The sequence below is a fragment of the Leptodactylus fuscus genome, chromosome 7 (assembly GCF_031893055.1).
Source record: "Leptodactylus fuscus isolate aLepFus1 chromosome 7, aLepFus1.hap2, whole genome shotgun sequence".
NCBI classification, from domain to species: domain Eukaryota; kingdom Metazoa; phylum Chordata; class Amphibia; order Anura; family Leptodactylidae; genus Leptodactylus; species Leptodactylus fuscus.
The window spans coordinates 144622274-144647257 of record NC_134271.1 but is presented as its reverse complement, the minus strand read 5'-3'; the positions used below and the strand labels follow the sequence as shown (position 1 = coordinate 144647257).

At 48.5% G+C, this 24984-nt stretch overlaps 2 protein-coding genes across 2 annotated transcripts; one reads left to right on the top strand and one right to left on the bottom strand.

The window, feature by feature from the left end:
- Positions 1 to 4154: 4154 nt before the first annotated feature.
- ISG20L2 (interferon stimulated exonuclease gene 20 like 2) lies at positions 4155 to 10707 on the bottom strand. The gene is made up of 4 exons (XM_075283230.1): positions 10633 to 10707; positions 6190 to 6970; positions 4555 to 4755; positions 4155 to 4341 (listed from the first exon to the last, which is right to left on the bottom strand). Exons 2-4 carry the CDS (start codon positions 6862 to 6864, stop codon positions 4228 to 4230), a joined length of 990 nt encoding a protein of 329 aa, XP_075139331.1. The 5' UTR covers positions 6865 to 6970; positions 10633 to 10707; the 3' UTR covers positions 4155 to 4227.
- Positions 10708 to 10717: 10 nt separating this feature from the next.
- On the top strand, positions 10718 to 24487 carry METTL25B (methyltransferase like 25B). Its single transcript, XM_075283213.1, has 9 exons — positions 10718 to 10733; positions 17778 to 17889; positions 19847 to 19959; positions 20249 to 20462; positions 20604 to 20666; positions 21719 to 21862; positions 22484 to 23166; positions 23818 to 24002; positions 24341 to 24487. The coding sequence occupies exons 2-9, from the start codon at positions 17779 to 17781 to the stop codon at positions 24484 to 24486; spliced, it is 1659 nt and encodes a 552-aa protein (XP_075139314.1). The 5' UTR covers positions 10718 to 10733; position 17778; the 3' UTR covers position 24487.
- The last annotated feature ends 497 nt before the right edge of the window (positions 24488 to 24984 follow it).

The following is a 24984-nucleotide window of genomic DNA, read 5'->3' as shown; positions in this document are numbered from 1 at the left end:
TGGTGCCAGAAGGGCTGGTCTGAGTATTTCAGAAACTGCTGATCTACTGGGATTTTCACGCACAACCATCTCTAGGGTTTACAGAGAATGGTCCGAAAAAGAAAAAACATCCAGTGAGCGGCAGTTCTGTGGGCGGAAATGCGTTGTTGATGCCAGAGGTCAGAGGAGAATGGCCAGACTGGTTCGAGCTGATAGAAAGGCAACAGTGACTCAAATAGCCACCCGTTACAACCAAGGTAGCCAGAAGAGCATCTCTGAACGCCGCACAGTACGTCGAACTTTGAGGCAGATGGGCTACAGCAGCAGAAGACCACACCGGGTGCCACTCCTTTCAGCTAAGAACAGGAAACTGAGGCTACAATTTGCACAAGCTCATCGAAATTGGACAATTGAAGATTGGAAAAACGTTGCCTGGTCTGATGAGTCTCGATTTCTGCTGCGACATTCGGATGGTAGGGTCAGAATTTGGCGTCAACAACATGAAAGCATGGATCCATCCTGCCTTGTATCGGTAACGGTTCAGGCTGGTGGTGGTGGTGTCATGGTGTGGGGAATATTTTCTTGGCACTCTTTGGGCCCCTTGGTACCAATTGAGCATCGTTGCAACGCCAAAGCCTACCTGAGTATTGTTGCTGACCATGTCCATCCCTTTATGACCACAATGTACCCAACATCTGATGGCTACTTTCAGCAGGATAATGCAATGCCATGTCATAAAGCTGGAATCATCTCAGACTGGTTTCTTGAACATGACAATGAGTTCACTGTACTCCAATGGTCTCCACAGTCACCAGATCTCAATCCAATAGAGGAGCATCTTTGGGATGTGGTGGAACGGGAGATTCGCATCATGGATGTGCAGCCGACAAATCTGCGGCAACTGTGTGATGCCATCATGTCAATATGGACCAAAATCTCTGAGGAATGCTTCCAGCACCTTGTTGTATCTATGCCACGAAGAATTGAGGCAGTTCTGAAGGCAAAAGGGGGTCCAACCCGTTACTAGCATGGTGTACCTAATAAAGTGGCCGGTGAGTGTAATATATATATATATATATATATATATATATATATATATAATATATATTTCATTTCTTGCCCACCATAGATGTACCTGTGTGTATGGCAGTACTAGAAATGGGCGAACCTCTTCATTTCAGGTTTGGCCGGTGTGTGTCTAGGATTAGTTTATGTTCCATGATGGGAGCAGATGTGAAATCAAAATGATTTTTTTTTTATAGACCTATACCAACAGTGCGCTATAGTGGAATATGATGGTGGACCAGGCCACAGGACTTGTCTGCTTGACTGATGGTAGCTGTGGCAATATGGCTGCAAGAGATGATTCTCAGGAAGTACAACAATCCTGCATCTCCTGGTGGTGCCACCGAGACCGGATGTAGAGTTGCTGTTGCCATCCACACTCTTATTGTTAGTACTTGCACAAGTGATTCCTTGTTCCTCTCCTGTTGCCAGTCCCCTGTCCTGGGTTTTCCAGTAATTTCAAGTTCAAACAGAGACTGCAGCACAGAAACCGCCGAAAATCCTCTGGGAGAAAAGTCAGAGGACTTTTTTTTTTGCTGCTTTACAGCGCACACCCAGTGGACCCCATTACAGTTAATTTCAGTGGACTGGCACTATGTTGTTTGGGTCCCCCAGCAAACCTGAACGATGGAGACCATGGAGCAGAAGTGAACTTAAGGCTAGACAAAATTGGCAAAAGGGTTAACCATCCATTGACTGTATTGCTTTACAGCTATTCCCCTAACTCCTATCTATGATTTATTTCACCAATCGGCCTGTAATTGATTCAATCTGACTAAACTTTGTTCTGCTTCTCCTACTCCTAGAATTCTCTTGCTCTATTGCAAGGTTTGTGTATTGCTGAAGAAAGTGGAGTGCTTGCTTTGGATCATGCAGTGCTGAATAACGCATCCATCCCTACTTCCACCATCACTATAATGCCTCGTGTTACATCAGCATCTTATATACTATATGTGATACTGTAAGGTGTCTATCGACCGAGAGGCTGTCAGGCACCACAACGTCACATACACACGTGTCTTTTTTCTATTTTCACTGGGCAATGCACGACTGAGACGAATCACGAGTTATGTGATTTTGTAAATCCAGTTGCTATATGGAGTTGCCATATATATATATATACACACACACACACACAGGGCACTTTAAGTAACTATAGACAGAAATATCCGATCAATAACCAATCATCAAGTCATGGCTTCTATGTCCAGACAGGCAAGTGTATGATACGGGCACTGTAAATACTAAACCAGTGCAGTACTGCCACCTAGTGGACAACACAGAAATTACAGCGCAATAGGTAAAACGTAGACCAATTTTTTTGACTGTTCCGGCTGGGTTCATTACTGCGTTGTTGTCTCCGCACTTAATCAGTTTTTGTGATGCATTGAAAGTTTAGAAAAACTTATTAGAACAGGTCGTTAAATAATCCACCAATGTGTATCTGGAGCTGTATAATCATTTGTCAAATCCTTGTTTTTTTCAGATGGATTTGACAATGGCTGTGCACCCGGCGCAGATGTGAACATAGTCTGAGCCACAACCTTGTACCTGCTACACAGATATGTAACATGAAGCTCTTGGGGCACCCAAATGTCACTGTATTGTATATAGTACTGGTCTCCTCATATTGGGAAGTGACACCTTATGGGCCCTCAATGGGGTGTAAGCCAGGATGCAACCCCCTTCCCCAAGTTACTCCCCTGCAGTAACATTTCGGCCATGTTGTCTTGATCTCTTTTACTGTGCTGACAAATGTTGACCTGCACCCGTCTAATAACATCACATCTTGTGTCAGAAATAACAGCAACGAGGTTGAAAACCTATAAAAATCTTATACATCGCACAGGTGAGGGGTTGTTACAGTGGCATCCAGCCAGAGGTGATAGTCTGCACTGGATGAAGCTGAGTATAACTTTTCTCCAGATGTCTTGGTTATATATGACTGAGCCACTCGAAGGCTTAAAGGGGTTGTCCAGGGGTTTTAATATGACTTACATCCTCCATGTTAAAACTAGTGTGTACTGGGCCAAAAACCCAGTGGGATCTCTTTCAGTTTGGAGAAGACTTTGATATCTTTTAGTCTTTTTTTAATCGAGAATCACTTCTAGGTCTCTTGGCTAAGATCACGTGTAGTATCTGTTCTTGTCGATGGTCGCCTCCGCCAGTGGAAGTGATGACTCAATGACACGGCACCATTGACGGAAGGCAGAGAACCACATGGTGGTAAGTCTGGGCCACCAGATCGATGCTAGGGGGCCATAGAACTTGAAAAACCCAAGTACTGAAGTGTCCAAGGACTGGCGACACACTGTAAGGGAGTGACACGACGCCATTGATGGACGGTAGAAGACCTCATGGTGGGAGTCTGGGCCACTGGATCGATGCCAGGGAGCCAGGGGGCTCACCTTTATTTTCCTGGTCTTCTTCAGTGGGAACACCGGGCTCGAGATTTGGTTACCTTTTTAGGACCCTCGTGAGGTCTAGGGGTAGGATTCGTGTGGCCATGTAGGTTCCCTCCAATCCCAGCCATCCACTGTGCTTTTGTGAAGAGAAGGTGCAGCCCATTGGTGAACACCGGGGTGAGACTGGGTCACCCTTAGCTTTGGTAATCGGGGACTTTATTCTTCAACTTATGTCTTGGAAAATTGGGAAGGTTTGGGGGATCCTATCACATTTTAGAGAGTGCTTATGACGGACTTGTGTACTTTTTGTGTGGTTCTCCCTCACATTTGTCGGCACATCTGGGGCTTCCTTATATCTCCACCCTACAGTTGCCCTTATAGGCAATTAATGTGTCCCATAAGGGCAATAATGTGTCCCGATGTCTCCATCTTATTATCAGATCCCCCTTGGAGCGAATCTGAGCATAAGTTTATAGGGGTGAGGTCACATTCATACAACTGGAAAGGTTAATCGAGATGAGCGCGTTGTATTCCATCGAATAACTCGCTCCCATAGGAATGCATGTAAGCAGCCAAACACCAAGGACCGCTTACACGCATTCCTATTGGAGCGAGGTATTCGATGGACTACTACTCGCTCATCTCTAAAGGTTAACCCTTAATAAACTATTCTACGACACACACGTGACACCAGGACGCGGACAGTGCAGGCAGCGCTCTGATTTTATTCCCGTAATCCTTGTATAAAACGCTTTCTACGATAAAACTGGAGGTCATGTCATTGCTGGACTGTGCCCGCCGCCAGCTCCTGCTCGTACTCCGCCTCCACGGCCCGGTACAGTTCCATGGTGGCTCTGGCATCTTCTACGGAGGAATGGCCACGTTTTCCCATCTATGAGAAGAGAGAATATGGTTTATATGGACGGCAGTTACTCCCATGTCAGACAGTACCCCAAGCGATAACAATTGCAGCTCAGTCCCTTCCTTTTGAATGGGACTAAATTGCAGCTTGGCCATGTGACTGATGGATATGAGGAGAACCAGTAGAGCTTAGTATCACAGTCCCAGGCAACCCCTTTAAGGACGACGGGTGCAGGGACATTACCTGGATATCCTTGTTAAGGACCAGTTTGGTGAGACGCTTCAGGGACGCCATTTCCCTCTCAGCGAGACCAGCTTTGCGGTTCAGCAGGGGGATCCTGGAGGTGTCTCGTGTCATCTCCTTAGTATGGAAGTAGCCCAGGGCCTTGTAGTCGTTCTGGATGGCGTGACCGATCACCAACTTGCCATGGAGAAGCTTTAAGACCTGCAGGATGGAGGAGAAGGGTGGAAGTCTATAAGACCACTCATGTATACACGCAGGAGCTATATAAATCCATAGGTTGTCAGCTCCACCTAGTGGTGGCTGCAATGATTGCAGATCTGACCACTAGAAGATTCAATAGGGGGCAGAATTTTATCTAAATCCAATTATCAGGCACAACCCGAGGAAAACCTACTACATGCTCTGACCTAGGGGAAAGCATTGACTCCTGTAGGGATGGCAGATGTGCCCCCTACTGGTAGAATTTGGAATATACTGAAATTTTCATGTTCTGGATTTGCCTATGGTAAATGGACCACATGTTACACATAGGTCTGGACAGTCCTGAACAAGCATTACCCCATAGGCGGTTAACAGCTGATCTCTGGGGTCCGACACCAGGAACCCCCATTGTTCAATGCAGGTCAGTGGCGTCAAGTTCATCGGTCACATGGGCTGACCTGTAATACCAAGCACCGCCACTGTACAATATAGGGTGCTGTGCTTGGTAATTAGTAAAGGGGGGGGGGGTAGAGCTCATCTGAATACTGCAGTCGCTTAACTAGAATGATCAATATGGTGGGGGGCTGTGATAAGCGTAGGTATATACTAAAGACACATAACAATATGGTGGGGGGCTCAGATGTCTTCCCCAAAATTAAGAGGAGCGGCCGCCTGGTCAGAGCCTGAACTCTATATATTTCTTCTTTAAAGGGGTTTCCTAGAACGTATTGATGACCCATCCTAAGGAATGACGAATAATATGTGATCGGTGGATGTCTGAGACCCAGGACCTCCACCGATCAGATGTCTAAAGAGTCCACAGCATGCAGGAATATCAAGTACAGCGCCTCATATATCATAGAGGTTGTGATTGGTATTGCAGCTCAGCCCCATTCCCTTGACTGCTGTACCATGTGACCGAGAAATATGACCTCATCAGCACGGGGAAGAGACTGAGGCTTGTGAGGGTCACGGTCTATTCAAGCAGCTAGTCGGCAGGGGTACCTGGGAGTTGGACTCCAACAGATTACATATACATAACGTATACTAAGGATAAAAATAAAAAAAATCCCTTAAAGGGATGTCCCACTAAAACAAGATAGTGGATACACGTCTGACTGCTGGGGTCCCACAGGTCACGAGAATGGGGGGGGGGGGGGGGGGGGGGGGGGGTCGGACATGTGCTACCTCGCCACTCAACCACTGAGACTGACGAAGACAGAGTGCGCAAGCCCGCCATTCCCGTGATCAGTAGGACCCCCGATTAGACGCGTACTATGGTAGGAGGTAAGTGCCATTCATTGCTCAACCCCTTTGAGGTCAGTTCTCCCCTTAGTCAGGGGCTACGTAGTGATTTTCGGCGTAGAGGCCGCACCCTGTGACGCCATAATACCCAGTCATGGCTCTCCGTATCGCCTGATCTCGGCCGCTCACCTCTTTCTGCGCCTCCTTGAAGGGGACGGCGTTTGTTAAATGCTCCCTGCGGATCCCGCTCCATCTGGTCCTGTAATCCGTGACGGGACAGGGGGGCTTTACGTACTCGTCGTACACCACGTCTCCTTGGTAATTGACGATGCTGCACCGCGCCAGGGAGCTGATGCGTCCCTTCACGCCGGTGCCCACCATTTCACAGTCAATGGCAACGATTTTGTAGCTGGGTATCGATGACATAGAGGGGAGGCAGCCCTCGTACTCACTGAGCAGGCTCTGCGGCGAAATAAAGGGCTTTGTGGGGTTTTTGGCGCCGCCCTTCGCGGGAGGATTGGGGCCTTTGGCTGGAGGATGATTTGGGGCACAGTTTTTACTGACACTTAACGTGCCAGGCTGACGGGGGGCGCTCACAGTCACTGACCGGGATGATGTATCTGCTGCCCCCTGCTTGTGGAACAGATTAGGCCTCCCCTTCCTGTCATGGCCGCCTTTCTTAGCGTTCGCCTGTCCGTTCTTCTTGCTGTGGTCCCCTGAGTTTTTCCGCTGCTGCTGCTGCTGCTGCTTCCTTTTGACAAACATCATCTTTCTCAAAAACTGCCTGTGCTTTCGACTTCCTGGATCAGTTTTAATTTTTGCGAGTCCAGTGGAAAAGTCCAAATTTAGTATAAGGTCCGCCATGATGGATCAGGCTGGTGTCAGCAGAGGACTAAGAGATGTAGATCGCCCCTGCTTCACTCAACAGTCTACGGTATCCTGGCGCAGGGCGGCGAGGAAGCGTCATCACCTGGAACACAGACACACGGTTACGGTAAAGAATCCTCTCTTAAAGGGATTTTTTTTGGAACTACAGTATTGAAGACCTATCCCAAGCGGTGGCAGCCATGGGGCTCAGGTGAGCACGGCGATCACTGCGTGGCCAGTGACATCGGGCCCATGACCCACATATGTCAAAAAATATCCTGCTGGCCTAAGGGTGGAATACGTCAGTATACGGTTTACTTTTTGGAGCCTGTGAGTGACGTACGCCAACGTATTTTCCAACCTGATCAACCTTGCGTTTTCTTACCGACAGGTCACCCAGCGCAACGGCGACCCTAGCCGCCTTATCTGTATTGTCCATTATTAGAGACGAGCGAACACTACCGAAATAGTATAGCACGCTCCCATAGGAATGAATGGAAGCGGCCGGCACGCCGACTTTGCCGGCTGCTTAACCCCCTGCGTGTCGGCTGCATCCATTCATTCCTACGGGTGCGTGCTATTCGAAACATCAGTTTCGAATAGCGTTCGCTCATCTCTATCCATTATAAACGGAAACTCGGACACAGTTTGGGATCCCCCCCAAATGAAGGGACAACGGTAGAGGCTGACGGGCTCCATTAGAAGTCAGTGCTACTGGGCAGCATCCTATTGTGTGCCGGATCCCCAAATTGGGTCATGGTTTCCGTTTATAACGAAAATGGTAACGCAGAGTCTAAGCGTAGGTTCAGACAATGGGGTTTTCATGTGGGTTTCAGCGCTATCCATCGTTCCAATTTTTTTTTTAACCAACCTATTTACAGTCCTATGAAAAAGTTTGTGCCCCCCTATTAATCTTAATCATTTTTAGTTCTAAATATTTTGGTGTTTGCAGCAGCCATTTCAGTTTGATATATCTAATAACTGATGGACACAGTAATATTTCAGGATTGAAATGAGGTTTATTGTACTAACAGAAAATGCGCAATATGCATTAAACCAAAATTTGACCGGTGCAAAAATATGGGCACCTCAACAGAAAAGTGACATTAATATTTAGTACATCCTCCTTTTGCAAAGATAACAGCCTCTAGTCGCTTCCTGTAGCTTTTAATCAGTTCCTGGATCCTGGATGAAGGGATTTTGGACCATTTCTTTCTACAAAACAATTCAAGTTCAGTTAAGTTAGATGGTCGCCGAACATGGACAGCCTGCTCTCAAATGATCTGAAAACAAAGATTGTTCAACATAGTTGTTCAGGGGAAGGATACAAAACGTTGTCTCAGAGATTTAACCTGTCAGTTTCCACTGTGAGGAACATAGTAAGGAAATGGAAGACCACAGGGACAGTTCTTGTTAAGCCCAGAAGTGGCAGGCCAAGAAAAATATCAGAAAGGCAGAGAAGAAGAATGGTGAGAAGAGTCAAGGACAATCCACAGACCACCTCCAAAGAGCTGCAGCATCATCTTGCTGCAGATGGTGTCACTGTGCATCGGTAACAATACAGCGCACTTTGCACAAATAGAAGCTGTATGGGAGAGTGATGAGAAAGAAGCCGTTTCTGCACGTACGCCACAAATAGAGTTGCCTGAGGTATGAAAAAGCACATTTGGACAAGGCAGCTTCATTTTGGAAACAAAAATTGAGTTGTTTGGTTATAAAAAAAGGCGTTATGCATGGCGTCCAAAAAGAAACAGCATTCCAAGAAAAACACATGCTACCCACTGTAAAATTTGGTGGAGGTTCCATCATGCTTTGGGGCTGTGTGGCCAATGCCGGCATCGGGAATCTTGTTAAAGTTGAGGGTCGCATGGATTCCACTCAGTATCAGCAGATTCTTGAGAATAATGTTCAAGAATCAGTGACGAAGTTGAAGTTACGCCGGGGATGGATATTTCAGCAAGACAATGATCCAAAACACCGCTCCAAATCCTCAGGCATTCATGCAGAGGAACAATTACAATGTTCTGGAATGGCCATCCCAGTCCCCAGACCTGAATATCATTGAACATCTGTGGGATGATTTGAAGCGGGCTGTCCATGCTCGGCGACCATCTAACTTAACTGAACTTGAATTGTTTGTCCAAAATACCTTTATCCAGGATCCAGGAACTGATTAAAAGCTACAGGAAGCGACTAGAGGCTGTTATCTTTGCCAAAGGAGGATCTACTAAATATTAATGTCACTTTTCTGTTGAGGTGCCCATACTTTTGCACTGGTCAAATTTTGGTTTAATGCATATTGCACATTTTCTGTTAGTACAATAAACCTCATTTCAATCCTGAAATATTACTGTGTCCATCAGTTATTAGATATATCAAACTGAAATGGCTGCTGCAAATACCAAAATATTTAGAACTAAAAATGATTAAGATTAATAGGGGTGCCCAAACTTTTTCATAGGACTGTATAACATGACTCCATAACTAGTTGGACAGTCCAGGATTGGGCGTCACTAGAGATGAGCGAACACTGTTCGGATCAGCCGTTCCGAACAGCACGCTCCCATAGAAATGAATGGAAGCACCTGGCACGTACACTTTGCCGGCGGCCGGTCGCCGTGCCAGGTGCTTCCATTCATTTCTATGGGAGCGTGCTGTTCGGAACGGCTGATCCGAACAGTGTTCGCTCATCTCTAGGCGTCACCTATCATGGATTGGGCTAGGACTATATAGCAACTTTGGCCATGACCAGAGATCACCACGTAGTCCTGCAGCTCCTTCACTAATGTAAGAAGGTGCGGCGACTATGACTTCTAGCCGCCCAAAATGCAGCAGCGCACAACCTTTTTGCAGCTAGGAGTCACAGCACCCTTGGGGGTCACCCTGCGACTCCATCCAGGGAGCCCTCACACGGAGTAAACACGCGTGTATTTTTGCAAAATACACGTGTAAAAATACGTCTGTAAAATGTCATTGAAGTCAATGGGAGTCTTATTTTTACACGTGTATTTTGCAAAAATACACGCGCGTTTATTCCGTGTGAAGGCTCCCTCACTTACATTAGTGCAGGACGATATGGTAAACCGTAGTCGCCACCGTGTAGCCCTAAGCCCTTTAATCACATGCGACTTTAAAGTCGTACGACAGTAAATCTCACCATTGTTTTAGTCACGTGACCTTTTTATAGCATGACACGTCCGAGGCGCAAAACTGGCGTGAAAAACGTCCATTTTACACAACCATCCGTTTTTTTACGGATCCCCCATATGTTACATGTATGGAGAGATCTGTGAAAAGGGGAAGCTATATGATGATCTATATATCGACGGTACCGTTAAGGCTGCCATGTGACATCCGTAAATTAAAAAACGGACATCACACCGCCATTATTCACTGCCGTGTGACTATAGCTTAAAGGTGTCGCAGAATCTGCAACGGAACCAATGTGAACACAGCCTTATATCTGCGTCTGGGAAAGCTGGGTGGACATTACTAATAGGAAGTAGTTTTAACCACCTCATGCTGTGATAGATTTTGGCCCCATCCCTTCCTACAGTGACCCCCCAGCAGCTCTCTACAGGGGCAGTACTGGCAGAGGCCGCACGTGAGGCCCCGGACTCTCCCACACCACTGCCCGCAGCGCCCCGCACATGTTCGGACGCGCTGCAGGAGAGGTCGGGGATCCACAGGCCGTCAGCCCTGTCGGTGTATAGGCGGGTAAGAAGCAGGGGATACACGGGGAGGAGGACAACGCCGGGGACTTACCAGGCACACGGACCGGAGCGCAGGCCAGCTGCAGACATGAAGGCCTTCCGGGTATCACGTCACGTCCCATAACACGTGGAGAGGCGGCCTCATGGAGGAGGGTAAGTGTGGGGAGGGAGGAAGCGGCGAACACACAGCGGGGGAGCAGTATGGGGTATAATAACATTACTGTGGCCCCCAGGCTGTATATAGTGCAGGCAGAGTATATAGTGTACCCCATGTATTAGGATGAGATACCCTGCACAGGTGTAAATGGAGGAGGGGGCTCTATATGTGTTATGGCCCCTAATAGTACAAGGTCTCTCACATTGTGAAATATAATATTACTAGCATTTGCCCCTAACTTCGTCCGCGTGTCGTCATTGTGGGTGATACCCCTGCGCCCGCGTCTCGGCTGTGGTACATCTCTGTATATGCGCGCGCACCCATCTTCTGGGCACCCCTTTTACCCCTTCTCAAATCCTTCTCCCATGTCCCTCCTTTCACACTTGCCCTCAAACCCCTCTCCCATACCTACCCCTCCCATGTGGCCCTGGGGTCCCCCGGCCCACCCAAACCCCTCTCTCACCCCCCCCTCCTCCCATGCGCCCCCCCCAAACCCCTCTCCCGCACCTACCCCTCCCGTGCGTTTCCATGCAGCCACCCTCCCGTGCAGCCCTGGGGCCCCCCCGGCCCACCCAAACCCCTCTGTCACCCCCCTTCCTCCCGTGCGCCCCCCCAAACCCCTCTCCCGCACCTACCCCTCCTGTGCGTTTCCATGCGGCCCCCCCAAAAAATCCTCTCCCGTGGCCCCCCCAAACCCCCCTCTCACCCCCCCTCCTCCCGTGCGCCCCCCAAAGCACTCTCCCGCACGTACCCCTCCCGTGCGTTTCCATGCAGCCACCCTCCCGTGCGGCCCTGGGGTCCCCCCGGCCCACCCAAACCCCTCTCCCCCCTCCTCCCGTGCACCCCCAAAGCCCTCTCCCGCGCCCCACTTGCTGCACGGCCCCGCACACCCGATCCACTTGTTCTGGGCCGCATGTCCGCGTCACTCCCGAGCTGTGAGTAGGCGCCATTTTCTCAGGCTCGCACACTGTCCACACCTGATGCACTTGTCGTGCCCCGCACAGGCAAGCCGCATGTAAGTGTCTTTCTAGAGCTGCGAATAGCCGCCATTTTCTCCGACTCCCTCACTGTCCATTGGCCCACCCACACAATTCCTCGAACCAATCAGAGACCGGTTGAAGGACCTGGGATGACGTCATCTTGGGTCCTGAAGTGTAACTGGAGCATACATTCGGCGATAGCGGTCAGTAATTTGGGGCATTTAGCGGCATATCAAGTCGCCTATGTTTCCTTCCAGGTGACCATCTAGGTATGTGTGAAATGTCATCCAAATCTGTTCCGCCATTTTGCCGTGATTGAGGACCAAACACACAAACTTTCATTAGTAGGATTCCCTGCGCTCCATGTTGTGATCAGACCCTAATGGCGTCTTGCCCATAGTGACATCATTACATAGCCGTGATGACGGGGAATGTCACAAAATTTTTAATGTGAGTATATGAGATTTTTTATGATTTAGAAAAAAATATTTTGGGTCCCCCTTTAGGTCTCGGTGACATAAAGATCGCAAAAGTCAGGCCATCAATCATAACGTGGGTGTATGGCGGTCTGCGAGTTGCTACGAAATCCGGGCGACCGCATCACTATCCTTAGATTCGACTGGCAGAGCGTTGTTTGCGATCTTATTGCTGCACGTCCATAGTCCTATAGCACGCCGTTATATTAGGGATTGCGGTAATAAGGCACCCATAGAAACGTACAGGCTCGTACCATATCTTTGTGTGACCGAAATTCCATAAAAAGTCGTGCGGAGGGTTTTATATGGAATTATTGATAACAAAGTCAATGCAGTATCACACACACAGGCTTAGATATCCCGGCCTAGCAGACTGTATCACACACAGGCTTAGATATACCGGCCTAGCAGACTGTATCACACACAGGCTTAGATATACCGGCCTAGCAGACTGTATCACACACAGGCTTAGATATCCCGGCCTAGCAGACTGTATCACACGCAGGTTTAGATATACCGGCCTAGCAGACTGTATTACACACAGGGTCAGATATACTGGCCTAGCAGACTGTATCACACACAGGCTCAGATATACTGGCCTAGCGGACTGTATCACACACAGGCTCAGATATACCGGCTTAGCAGACTGTATCACACACAGGCTCAGATATACCGGCCTAGCAGACTGTATCACACGCAGGGTCAGATATACTGGCCTAGCAGACTGTATAACACACAGGCTTAGATATACCGGCTTAGCAGACTGTATCACACACAGGCTCAGATATACCGGCCTAGCAGACTGTATCACACGCAGGGTCAGATATACTGGCCTAGCAGACTGTATAACACACAGGCTTAGATATACCTACCTAGCAGACTGTATCACACACAGGCTCAGATATACCGGCCTAGCAGACTGTATCACACGCAGGGTCAGATATACCGGCCTAGCAGAGTGTATCACACGCAGGGTCGGATATACCGGCCTAGCAGACTGTATCACACGCAGAGTCAGATATACTGGCCTAGCAGACTGTATCACACACAGGCTTAGATATACCGGCCTAGCAGACTGTATCACACACAGGCTCAGATATACTGGCTTAGCAGACTGTATCACACGCAGGGTCAGATATACCGGCCTAGCAGAGTGTATCACACGCAGGGTCGGATATACCGGCCTAGCAGACTGTATCACACGCAGAGTCAGATATACTGGCCTAGCAGACTGTATAACACACAGGCTTAGATATACCGGCTTAGCAGACTGTATCACACACAGGCTTAGATATACCGGCCTAGCAGACTGTATCACACGCAGGGTCAGATATACCGGCCTAGCAGACTGTATCACACGCAGGGTCAGATATACTGGCCTAGCAGACTGTATAACACGCAGGCTTAGATATACCGACCTAGCAGACTGTATCACACACAGGCTCAGATATACTGGCTTAGCAGACTGTATCACACGCAGAGTCAGATATACCGGCCTAGCAGACTGTATCACACGCAGGGTCAGATATACCGGCCTAGCAGACTGTATCACACACAGGCACAGATATACCGGCTTAGCAGACTGTATCACACACAGGCTTAGATATACCGGCCTAGCAGACTGTATCACACGCAGGGTCAGATATACTGGCCTAGCAGACTGTATAACACACAGGCTTAGATATACCTACCTAGCAGACTGTATCACACACAGGCTCAGATATACTGGCTTAGCAGACTGTATCACACGCAGAGTCAGATATACCGGCCTAGCAGACTGTATCACACGCAGGGTCAGATATACTGGGCTAGCAGACTGTATCACACACAGGCTCAGATATACCGGCCTAGCAGACTGTATCACACACAGGCTCAGATATACCGGCCTAGCAGACTGTATCACACGCAGGGTCGGATATACCGGCCTAGCAGACTGTATCACACGCAGAGTCAGATATACTGGCCTAGCAGACTGTATAACACACAGGCTTAGATATACCGGCTTAGCAGACTGTATCACACACAGGCTCAGATATACCGGCTTAGCAGACTGTATCACACGCAGAGTCAGATATACTGGCCTAGCAGACTGTATCACACACAGGCTCAGATATACCGGCCTAGCAGACTGTATCACACACAGACTTAGATTTACTGTCCTAGCAGACTGTATCACACACAGGCTTAGATATACCGGCCTAGCAGACTGTATCACACACAGGCTCAGATATACCGACCTAGCAGACTGTATCACACGCAGAGTCAGATATACTGGCCTAGCAGACTGTATCACACACAGGCTCATATATACCGACCTAGCAGACTGTATCACACGCAGAGTCAGATATACCGACCTAGCAGACTGTATCACACACAGGCTCAGATATACCGGCCTAGCAGACTGTATCACACGCAGAGTCAGATATACTGGCCTAGCAGACTGTATCACACACAGGCTTAGATATACCGGCCTAGCAGACTGTATCACACACAGGCTCAGATATACCGACCTAGCAGACTGTATCACACACAAGCTCAGATATACCGACCTAGCAGACTGTATCACACACAGGCTTAGATATACCGACCTAGCAGACTGTATCACACGCAGAGCCAGATATACCGGCCTAGCAGACTGTATCACACACAGGCTCAGATATACCGGCCTAGCAGACTGTATCACACACAGGCTCAGATATACCGACCTAGCAGACTGTATAACACACAGGCTTAGATATACCTACCTAGCAGACTGTATCACACACAGGCTCAGATATACTGGCTTAGCAGACTGTATCACACGCAGAGTCAGATATACCGGCCTAGCAGACTGTATCACACGCAGGGTCAGATATACTGGGCTAGCAGACTGTATCACACACAGGCTCAGATATACCGGCCTAGCAGACTGTATCACACACAGACTTAGATTTACTGTCCTAGCAGACTGTATCACACACAGGCTCAGATATACCGGCCTAGCAGACTGTATCACACACAGGCTCAGATATACCGACCTAGCAGACTGTATCACACGCAGAGTCAGATATACTGGCCTAGCATACTGTATCACACACAGGCTCAGATATACCGACCTAGCAGACTGTATCACACGCAGAGTCAGATATACCGACCTAGCAGACTGTATCACACACAGGCTCAGATATACCGGCCTAGCAGACTGTATCACACGCAGAGTCAGATATACTGGCCTAGCAGACTGTATCACACACAGGCTTAGATATACCGGCCTAGCAGACTGTATCACACACAGGCTCAGATATACCGACCTAGCAGACTGTATCACACACAGGCTCAGATATACCGACCTAGCAGACTGTATCACACACAGGCTTAGATATACCGACCTAGCAGACTGTATCACACGCAGAGCCAAATATACCGGCCTAGCAGACTGTATCACACACAGGCTCAGATATACCGGCCTAGCAGACTGTATCACACACAGGCTTAGATATACTGGCCTAGCAGACTGTATCACACACAGGCTCAGATATACCGGCCTAGCAGACTGTATCACACACAGGCTTAGATTTACTGTCCTAGCAGACTGTATCACACACAGGCTTAGATATACCGGCCTAGCAGACTGTATCACACACAGGCTCAGATATACCGACCTAGCAGACTGTATCACACACAGGCTCAGATATACCGACCTAGCAGACTGTATCACACACAGGCTTAGATATACCGACCTAGCAGACTGTATCACACGCAGAGCCAGATATACCGGCCTAGCAGACTGTATCACACACAGGCTCAGATATACCGGCCTAGCAGACTGTATCACACACAGGCTCAGATATACTGGCCTAGCAGACTGTATCACACACAGGCTTAGATATACTGGCCTAGCAGACTGTATCACACACAGGCTCAGATATACCGGCCTAGCAGACTGTATCACACACAGGCTTAGATTTACTGTCCTAGCAGACTGTATCACACACAGGCTTAGATATACCGGCCTAGCAGACTGTATCACACACAGGCTCAGATATACCAACCTAGCAGACTGTATCACACGCAGAGTCAGATATACCGACCTAGCAGACTGTATCACACACAGGCTCAGATATACCGGCCTAGCAGACTGTATCACACGCAGAGTCAGATATACTGGCCTAGCAGACTGTATCACACACAGGCTTAGATATACCGGCCTAGCAGACTGTATCACACACAGGCTCAGATATACCGACCTAGCAGACTGTATCACACACAGGCTCAGATATACTGACCTAGCAGACTGTATCACACACAGGCTTAGATATACCAACCTAGCAGACTGTATCACACGCAGAGCCAGATATACCGGCCTAGCAGACTGTATCACACACAGGCTCAGATATACTGGCCTAGCAGACTGTATCACACACAGGCTTAGATATACTGGCCTAGCAGACTGTATCACACACAGGCTCAGATATACCGGCCTAGCAGACTGTATCACACACAGGCTTAGATTTACTGTCCTAGCAGACTGTATCACACACAGGCTTAGATATACCGGCCTAGCAGACTGTATCACACACAGGCTCAGATATACCGACCTAGCAGACTGTATCACACACAGGCTCAGATATACCGACCTAGCAGACTGTATCACACACAGGCTTAGATATACCGACCTAGCAGACTGTATCACACGCAGAGCCAGATATACCGGCCTAGCAGACTGTATCACACACAGGCTCAGATATACCGGCCTAGCAGACTGTATCACACACAGGCTTAGATTTACTGTCCTAGCAGACTGTATCACACACAGGCTTAGATATACCGGCCTAGCAGACTGTATCACACACAGGCTCAGATATACCGACCTAGCAGACTGTATCACACACAGGCTCAGATATACCGACCTAGCAGACTGTATCACACACAGGCTCAGATATACCGACCTAGCAGACTGTATCACACACAGGCTTAGATATACCGACCTAGCAGACTGTATCACACTCAGAGCCAGATATACCGGCCTAGCAGACTGTATCACACACAGGCTCAGATATACCGGCCTGGCAGACTGTATCACACACAGGCTTAGATATACCGGCCTAGCAGACTGTATCACACACAGGCTTAGATATACTGGCCTAGCAGACTGTATCACACGCAGGGTCAGATATACCGGCCTAGTAGACTGTATCACACGCAGGGTCAGATATACCGGCCTAGTAGACTGTATCACACACAGGCTTAGATATACCGGCCTAGCAGACTGTATCACACATGACATGCTGAGCATACTGCTGAATAACGTGGAATGAGTTAGTGTATCTAATAGGCTTAGATACACTAACTCTGTATCACAATATCACACATGATGTAGCTTTATACTGTGCTACCATACTGGTGTATCTGACGTAATAAGCTTAGATACCCCACACTATAGGCTTAGATATGCTGTTTCAATGGAAAAATTTCAGATATTACTGGCGTATATCTATCATCTCTGCAGCAGGTATCACACATGACAGGGTTAGATACATGGCCCAGCAGCACATGATGAGAGTTGTACTTCTCTTATACTAATATCCATTCTTCTCTTCTCCAGCATGTCGGATGTCCTGGTACGTGAAGTGTCCCTGGAGCAGAACAAGCTCCTTGCAGCAAATATCTCGCGTGTCCTCTCTCTGTACGGACACATCACAGATTCTTATATCATTGTGAGTGACCCATTACTGGCTGACCACTGCGCCCTTATGTGAATAACGTTACGGAACAGTCCTGGTATACGACATTTATAGGTTATATGCTACAGGTTCTCTCTGGGCAGCCATAATGGTCCCGGGTACGGAGACAGTAGCCATAGAGGTGCCGGGTACAGAGACAGTAGCCATAGAGGTGCCGGGTACAAAGACAGTAGCCATATAGGTCCCTGGTACAGAGACAGTAGCCATAGAGGTCCCTGGTACAGAGACAGTAGCCATAGAGGTCCCTGGTACAGAGACAGTAGCCATAGAGGTCCCTGGTACAGAGACAGTAGCCATAGAGGTCCCTGGTACAGAGACAGTAGCCATAGAGGTCCCTGGTACAGAGACAGTAGCCATAGAGGTGCCGGGTACAAAGACAGTAGCCATATAGGTCCCTGGTACAGAGACAGTAGCCATAGAGGTCCCTGGTACAGAGACAGTAGCCATAGAGGTCCCTGGTACAGAGACAGTAGCCATAGAGGTCCCAGGTACAGAGACAGTAGCCATAGAGGTCCCTGGTACAGAGACAGTAGCCATAGAGGTCCTGGGTACAGAGACAGTAGCCATATAGGTCCCTGGTACAGAGACAGTAGCCATAGAGGTCCCTGGTACAGAGACAGTAGCCATAGAGGTCCCTGGTACAGAGACAGTAGCCATAGAGGTCCCAGGTACAGAGACAGTAGCCATAGAGGTCCCTGGTACAGAGACAGTAGCCATAGAGGTCCTGGGTACAGAGACAGTAGCCATAGAGGTCCCTGGTACAGAGACAGTAGCCATAGAGGTCCCAGGTACAGAGACAGTAGCCATAGAGGTCCCTGGTACAGAGACAGTAGCCATAGAGGTCCTGGGTACAGAGACAGTAGCCATAGAGGTCCCTGGTACAGAGACAGTAGCCATAGAGGTCCCAGGTACAGAGACAGTAGCCATAGAGGTCCCAGGTACAGAGACAGTAGCCATAGAGGTCCCTGGTACAGAGACAGTAGCCATAGAGGTCCCTGGTACAGAGACAGTAGCCATAGAGGTCCCAGGTACAGAGACAGTAGCCATAGAGGTCCCTGGTACAGAGACAGTAGCCATAGAGGTCCCTGGTACAGAGACAGTAGCCATAGAGGTCCTGGGTACAGAGACAGTAGCCATAGAGGTCCCTGGTACAGAGACAGTAGCCATAGAGGTCCCAGGTACAGAGACAGTAGCCATAGAGGTCCCAGGTACAGAGACAGTAGCCATAGAGGTCCCTGGTACAGAGACAGTAGCCATAGAGGTCCCAGGTACAGAGACAGTAGCCATAGAGGTCCCTGGTACAGAGACAGTAGCCATAGAGGTCCCTGGTACAGAGACAGTAGCCATAGAGGTCCCTGGTACAGAGACAGTAGCCATAGAGGTCCCTGGTACAGAGACAGTAGCCATAGAGGTCCCAGGTACAGAGACAGTAGCCATAGAGGTCCCTGGTACAGAGACAGTAGCCATAGAGGTCCCTGGTACAGAGACAGTAGCCATAGAGGTCCTGGGTACAGAGACAGTAGCCATAGAGGTCCTTCCAGATACTTCCAGCATGTTGACCCTTCCCTAATGGCCCCCGGGTATTGTTATATGTTTTTATACTGATGGCCTACTCACAGGATATCGTTTCCGATTGGTGGGGGGTCCAGCACCCAAACCCCTCACAGATGAGCTCATGTGGCGCCTCCTGTAGTGGATGAGGAGCCGTCTGTACTGTATAGAGATCTGCAGCTCCGCAGCTTCTGGTGGCAGGAGGTCGCTTATTGATGTGGTGGATGGGTATTTGTCCCCCCGCTGGGGGTCTCACCGGTGGTTGCCAACAAGGAATGGGTAGTAGCCGCTTCTCCATTCATTCCTGTCTGCCATCAGTTACATGTGACCAAACCTTCCTCATGTCAGAATAATAATCGCCTTTTTTTTTGTCTTCTAGGAATTTTTTACGGACAATCTCTGGGAGACCCTGCCGGAGTCTTGGAGGATCGCACTGTCAGACCTGAGCGCTCCAGAACTGGCCGATCAGCTCCTATCTAATAAGACTACCAGGTAAATGGATACCAGTGCTCTGTCCTAGATATAGGACTGGTATGGGTGCACCTATTACTGCAGACTGGAGATGTGCAGGGGAAGTAGAGTAGTGGCCATTGGCAACCAATTCATTTTCAAAGGGAGGTGTAATGTGGTTGCCACTTTTCGAGCGCACCAAGTTGGAGTTTTCTTGTTGTCCACTAGATGGCAGCAGAACACCACACAGAATGTAACGTACAAGGCTGATGCCCCTTGGGCCGGGGCTTTACACCAACCTGAGCATGTCCTCAGCCCTCTTGTTCCTCAGTTACAGCTCAGTATGGCCGCTCAGCCTCTTGGCTCTGAAGGTCACAGCGCAATCCTTGGCTTTCCAGCGGACGTCGCGTCACGACATTGGCAGCGGTGATAGGAAGAGACCCGCCGAGTTCCAGGTGAACCACTGCCAGAGCTCCTTACTGGATCCCTTATTTCGTAAACACGTCAAGCCCAAGAAACAGCATGAGATCCGACGACTGGGGAAGGTGAGGCTCTGGGCTGAGCAAAATGGCCGACATAGACCCCTTGAATAGTTTGAACGATTGCTAATCTTGATGCATAGATAGCGTAAAATTTCCACCGGGGGGCGCTATGCACTCATCCTGTGATTTATTTCCATCCCACAGCTGGTGAAGAAGCTGAGTGACGTCACGCGGTGCCATCATGTGGTGGATATCGGCAGCGGTCAGGTACAATCTGCTTTCAGGACAGCCGGGAACGTATTGAAGGCTCTCGGGCGTTTCATAGCCTGTAATAGAAGTCAATGGATTTCTTAATATACTGCAGTACATTAGCGTTGCAGTATATTGTACTGGTGATCAGGCCCCACAGCCATGCTAGAACATTTGATCTGTACATGGTGCGGGTGTCGGACTCCATACACATCACTTGCTATCCTGTGGCTAGGTCATTAGTATGAAAAATCGATTTGGGGACCAGACAACGCCTTTAGATGTACTGCTTCGTTTTTACGGATCCTCATAGACTTTGTATGACCATTGTATGACCGGTTCTACTTTTCTCTGATAGTTTACATGGGCAGTTGAAACAACGTTCTTGTGAATAGATATGGCCTTGCACCAGCTTGTGTAATACAATGGCTAGCACATGTCTGGGGATAGCCTGCTGTGTGAATAAGCGCCTAGGTCCGCGCTTTACAACAATCATGTGCAGGTCTTTACCTACTTACTCTCAGTTGCATTGACTTTATGCAGTGTACTATTTGCCCTGCATAAAAAGTGCCCTCATACAAATCTCTGAACTGAAAAATAAAAAAACATTGTGATTTTTTGGAAGTGGGGAGTGAGTGTAAAATGTAAAAGCAAAAAAATGGCTCCGGTGGGGTTAAAGGTTTTTTTTTTTCTGGGATTTCGATATCCTATTCTATTTGAAGGATATAATAGGAGGAGTCTAACATCTGGCGCCAAAACTGTGTGCGTATCAGGGACCTTTGGCACCAGAAGCAGACAGCCTCATACACTATGTAATGGTCGTGCCAGCCTCCATTCACATGAATAGCCTGGTATCCATTCACATGAATAGCCTGGGGTCCAGTCACATGAATAGCCTGGGAACCATTCACACGAATAGCCTGGGAACCATTCACATGAATAGCCTGGGACCCATTCACCTGAATAACCTGGGATCCATTCACATGAATAGCTTGGGATCAATAGTAATAATCATCCTGATACGGATATGGTTGCTGTATTCTCACTGCACCACTACATTGTCTATCTAGGGTCACCTGTCAAGGGTCTTGGCCTTCAGTCAAGGGCTCGGCGTTACAGCAATAGAAGCCGACCGCAACCTCGTCACCATGGCCACCAAATTTGACCACGATCTGATCTACATGCTGAATAAGGAACGAAGGAGACTAACAAAGGTAACTTTATACTAGAAAAGATTGATATTAATGGGATTTTCTGGGACTTTTTTAATTAATGATCCTTACCAAGGATAAGTCATGTGAACAATATTAAACTGCACATGGATGACATCCATGTGCCGTATGTGCCCCATGGGGTCAGTGAGCACGGACCGCAAAATGGACAGGAATAGAACCTATCCTGAGCTTTGCCCCATATACCGGATCGTGGAAATACACAGGGCCAAAGAAATGAATGTGTTAAAGTGGTAGCTGTGAAAAACATGGCTAGCACACTGACAGTCTTGTGCGTGAGGCCTTGTGGTACGTGTCTGTGTCAACAGATCGTGTAAGCCTCCATTCACATGAATAGCCTGGGATCCATTCACATGAATAGCCTGGGATCCATTCACATGAATAGCCTGGGATTCATTCATATGAATAGCCTTGGATCTATTCACAGTGTAACATAGAAGGATCTCGGATTTCCTCCAAGTGTCTTCCATTGCTCATTGGAGCCGCCTCGTCTGCATGAGGCCATTTCCTAAGGACATAACAATCAGTTTTCTGCTGTGACCGTTCCAGTATTGTCTTGTGAGCCTCATTCGTTTACACATTTTTTTATCCTTTCCCTTTAAGAGCGCCTCTTATGATATTACCAGCATCAGGTCGCCCACTCCTCCTCGGCATGTCTTGGCCTGTGTAGACCCTCAAGCCTCCTGGGAAGAATTTCTCATTCAGTTAGCTGATGATACGGAGACCACCATCGATACGAGCGGGTCCGAGACAAGAGCCTCATCTACGTGTACACAAGACTTGGTAACCCCGATTGCGGCTTCCCGTCAGAGTGTCAGCTCTTCGGACCAGCTCCCCTTCTCTCAGATGAACAGCTTTATATTAACTGGACTCCATGCCTGTGGAGACCTCAGTGTGGCGATGCTGCGCCATTTTGCCAGGTGCCCTAAGGTTGTCGGCATCACCTCCGTAGCTTGCTGCTATATGAAGCTTACTACATGTGAAGTGCCGCAACCTCCTGGGGTCCTGGCCCCCTCACCCCAAGGTAACACACACCTACCTCAGTATGGCTACCCTGTAAGTTCCTGGGTATCTGGACTCCCTGGCCACAAACTGTCCTACAAATCCAGAGAGGTGGCTTGCCATGCCATCGAGGACTATATCGAGCGCCTTAAAGGCGAGAGCGACGTCTTAAGGGTCCATTGTTACAGGGCTGTGCTGGAGACGGTGATCCGAGGTGTAGATCCGACCATGAAACGGGCCGGGGTCCAGTCTATCAAGAACGCTCATAGGCTTCCTTTCACAGAGTACGTACAAAGACTGACATATTAAAAATAGACTTAGCATTGAAGATCGGTGGGAGTCCGATACCCGGGCCCACCTACTGATCAGCTATTTGAAGAGACTGGTGTTCTGGTGCTGTGGCCTCTTCCAAGCACAGCGCCGTACATTGTATAGTGGCTGTACTTGGTATTACAGCTCAGCCCCATTCATTTGAATGTTACTGAATAGTGAACGGGTCACGTGACCGATGAACATCAGATGGCCTGTGAAATGAAAACAATGGTCAAAGAGTGCCGCCATGGCTTCAAAGGGCCCATGAGGGTCCTCGGTTAAAAATCCCACTGATTTTCAATTGGTGACCTATTCTAAGGATCGATTATGAATAACCGATAATAAATGATACGATAAATCCTGGCTCCTCTCCATCTAGAAGCTTCTGGTCTCTTAGAAGTCAGGGGTGTATCTTACGTGACCGCTCTCGGCTCTGCTTAATTGAATAGACCGATCCAGAGGGGTCTGGCTGGTTGTGGATCTTTCTACTGATCCCCGCACTATGGTGGCCCAGGAGCCATTGTTTTCTGGAGTCACCTCGTGTCACCCATCGAGATTAAGGTTCTCCAGGCTGACCGCCGCTCTCTGTATCTCTCAGTATATCTATGTCGTCTGTTTTGCAGATACGCCAAGAAGGGTCTCCAACGAGTCGGCTTGGACTCTAATACCGCCATCCATCACACCGTAGTAGAGAACATGTTGGTGCAGCACCAGAAGGTGGTGGCCTTCTTCAGTCTGGCCCTGCTGCTGGCTCCCTTGGTGGAAACCATGATTCTGCTGGACCGCATGATATTCCTACAAGAGCAGGGTTAGTGTCATGTCACATACAAGATGGCCCTAACTTGGTGGCCATCATGTGCTCGGAAAAACTGTGCTAACCTGTTGGTTCGGTGTATGAATAGATTGGGTATTCAGCTCTGTTTATACCCCAAAACCGCCATGTAAGAATCCAACGTATATCATCTAGTGATGAGATCGGCTATAGTCAATATTGCCGCAGTGTGTCAGTAGTGCGACGCGTTCCTTGGTGGAGGTTTCTGGTTAGATGGTAAAGGGAGTCCATATCCTAGTGGTAGCCATTACGAGGTGGGACTACTCTCATACATACACATCTATCTTTACTATTATATTTTTGTCTTTCCGCAGGATATCATTGCGCGGTCGTTCCTCTCTTCAAGCCCGAGTTCTCCCCGAGGAATCTGGTCCTTGTCGCTGCTAAAGGCGTCCGTCACCTCTCTGACATGCTAGAAGACATGGCTTCGGGTCACTTGAGGGCAGGAGAGGAGGAGTAGGTCGGATTTATCATGTCTCAAACAACTTAATTTATAGAAATAAATAATTTTTATTACTAAATATTTTTGGCGCCCAGTTTTGCCTCGTAACAGGGACAGAATAAAGTGTGACTCCGCACCAGACCTGAGCACTGCGGGCTGACTCCTGTGTCTGGTCCCAGAAGATTAGATAGAAGGAGATATTTGGTGCGGGGATCACGTTGTAGAGCTGCTTCATCTGTGATGTGGAGGGAACAAAGTGCTCCATGGATTCCTTACAAAAAACTCTAAAAGTTTTCACTCCGTTACACATCAAATCCATTTTTAGAAAACTACCGGTGGATGCCATGTTTCTCCATGTTCCAGACAGGCAGGTACATAGAGGCTCTATGTCAGGACTCCGGCATCAGTATGTCAGGACTCCATCAGTATGTCAGGACTCCCATCAGAATGGCAAGACTCCATCAGTATGTCAGGACTCCATCAGTATGTCAGGACTCCATCAGTATGTCAGGATTC

Excerpts from the sequence above, each read along its gene's own strand:
- ISG20L2 (XM_075283230.1), bottom strand. The coding sequence starts at position 6,864 with ATGGCGGACCTTATACTAAATTTGGACTTTTCCACTGGACTCGCAAAA. Across the intron at positions 4,756-6,189 it reads TCAAGGAGGCGCAGAAAGAG|GTCTTAAAGCTTCTCCATGG; the intron begins GTGAGCGGCCGA and ends TCCATCCTGCAG. Across the intron at positions 4,342-4,554 it reads TCCTTAACAAGGATATCCAG|ATGGGAAAACGTGGCCATTC; the intron begins GTAATGTCCCTG and ends CTCTTCTCATAG.
- METTL25B (XM_075283213.1), top strand. The coding sequence starts at position 17,779 with ATGTCGGATGTCCTGGTACGTGAAGTGTCCCTGGAGCAGAACAAGCTC. Across the intron at positions 17,890-19,846 it reads TCACAGATTCTTATATCATT|GAATTTTTTACGGACAATCT; the intron begins GTGAGTGACCCA and ends TTTGTCTTCTAG. Across the intron at positions 20,463-20,603 it reads AGATCCGACGACTGGGGAAG|CTGGTGAAGAAGCTGAGTGA; the intron begins GTGAGGCTCTGG and ends TCCATCCCACAG.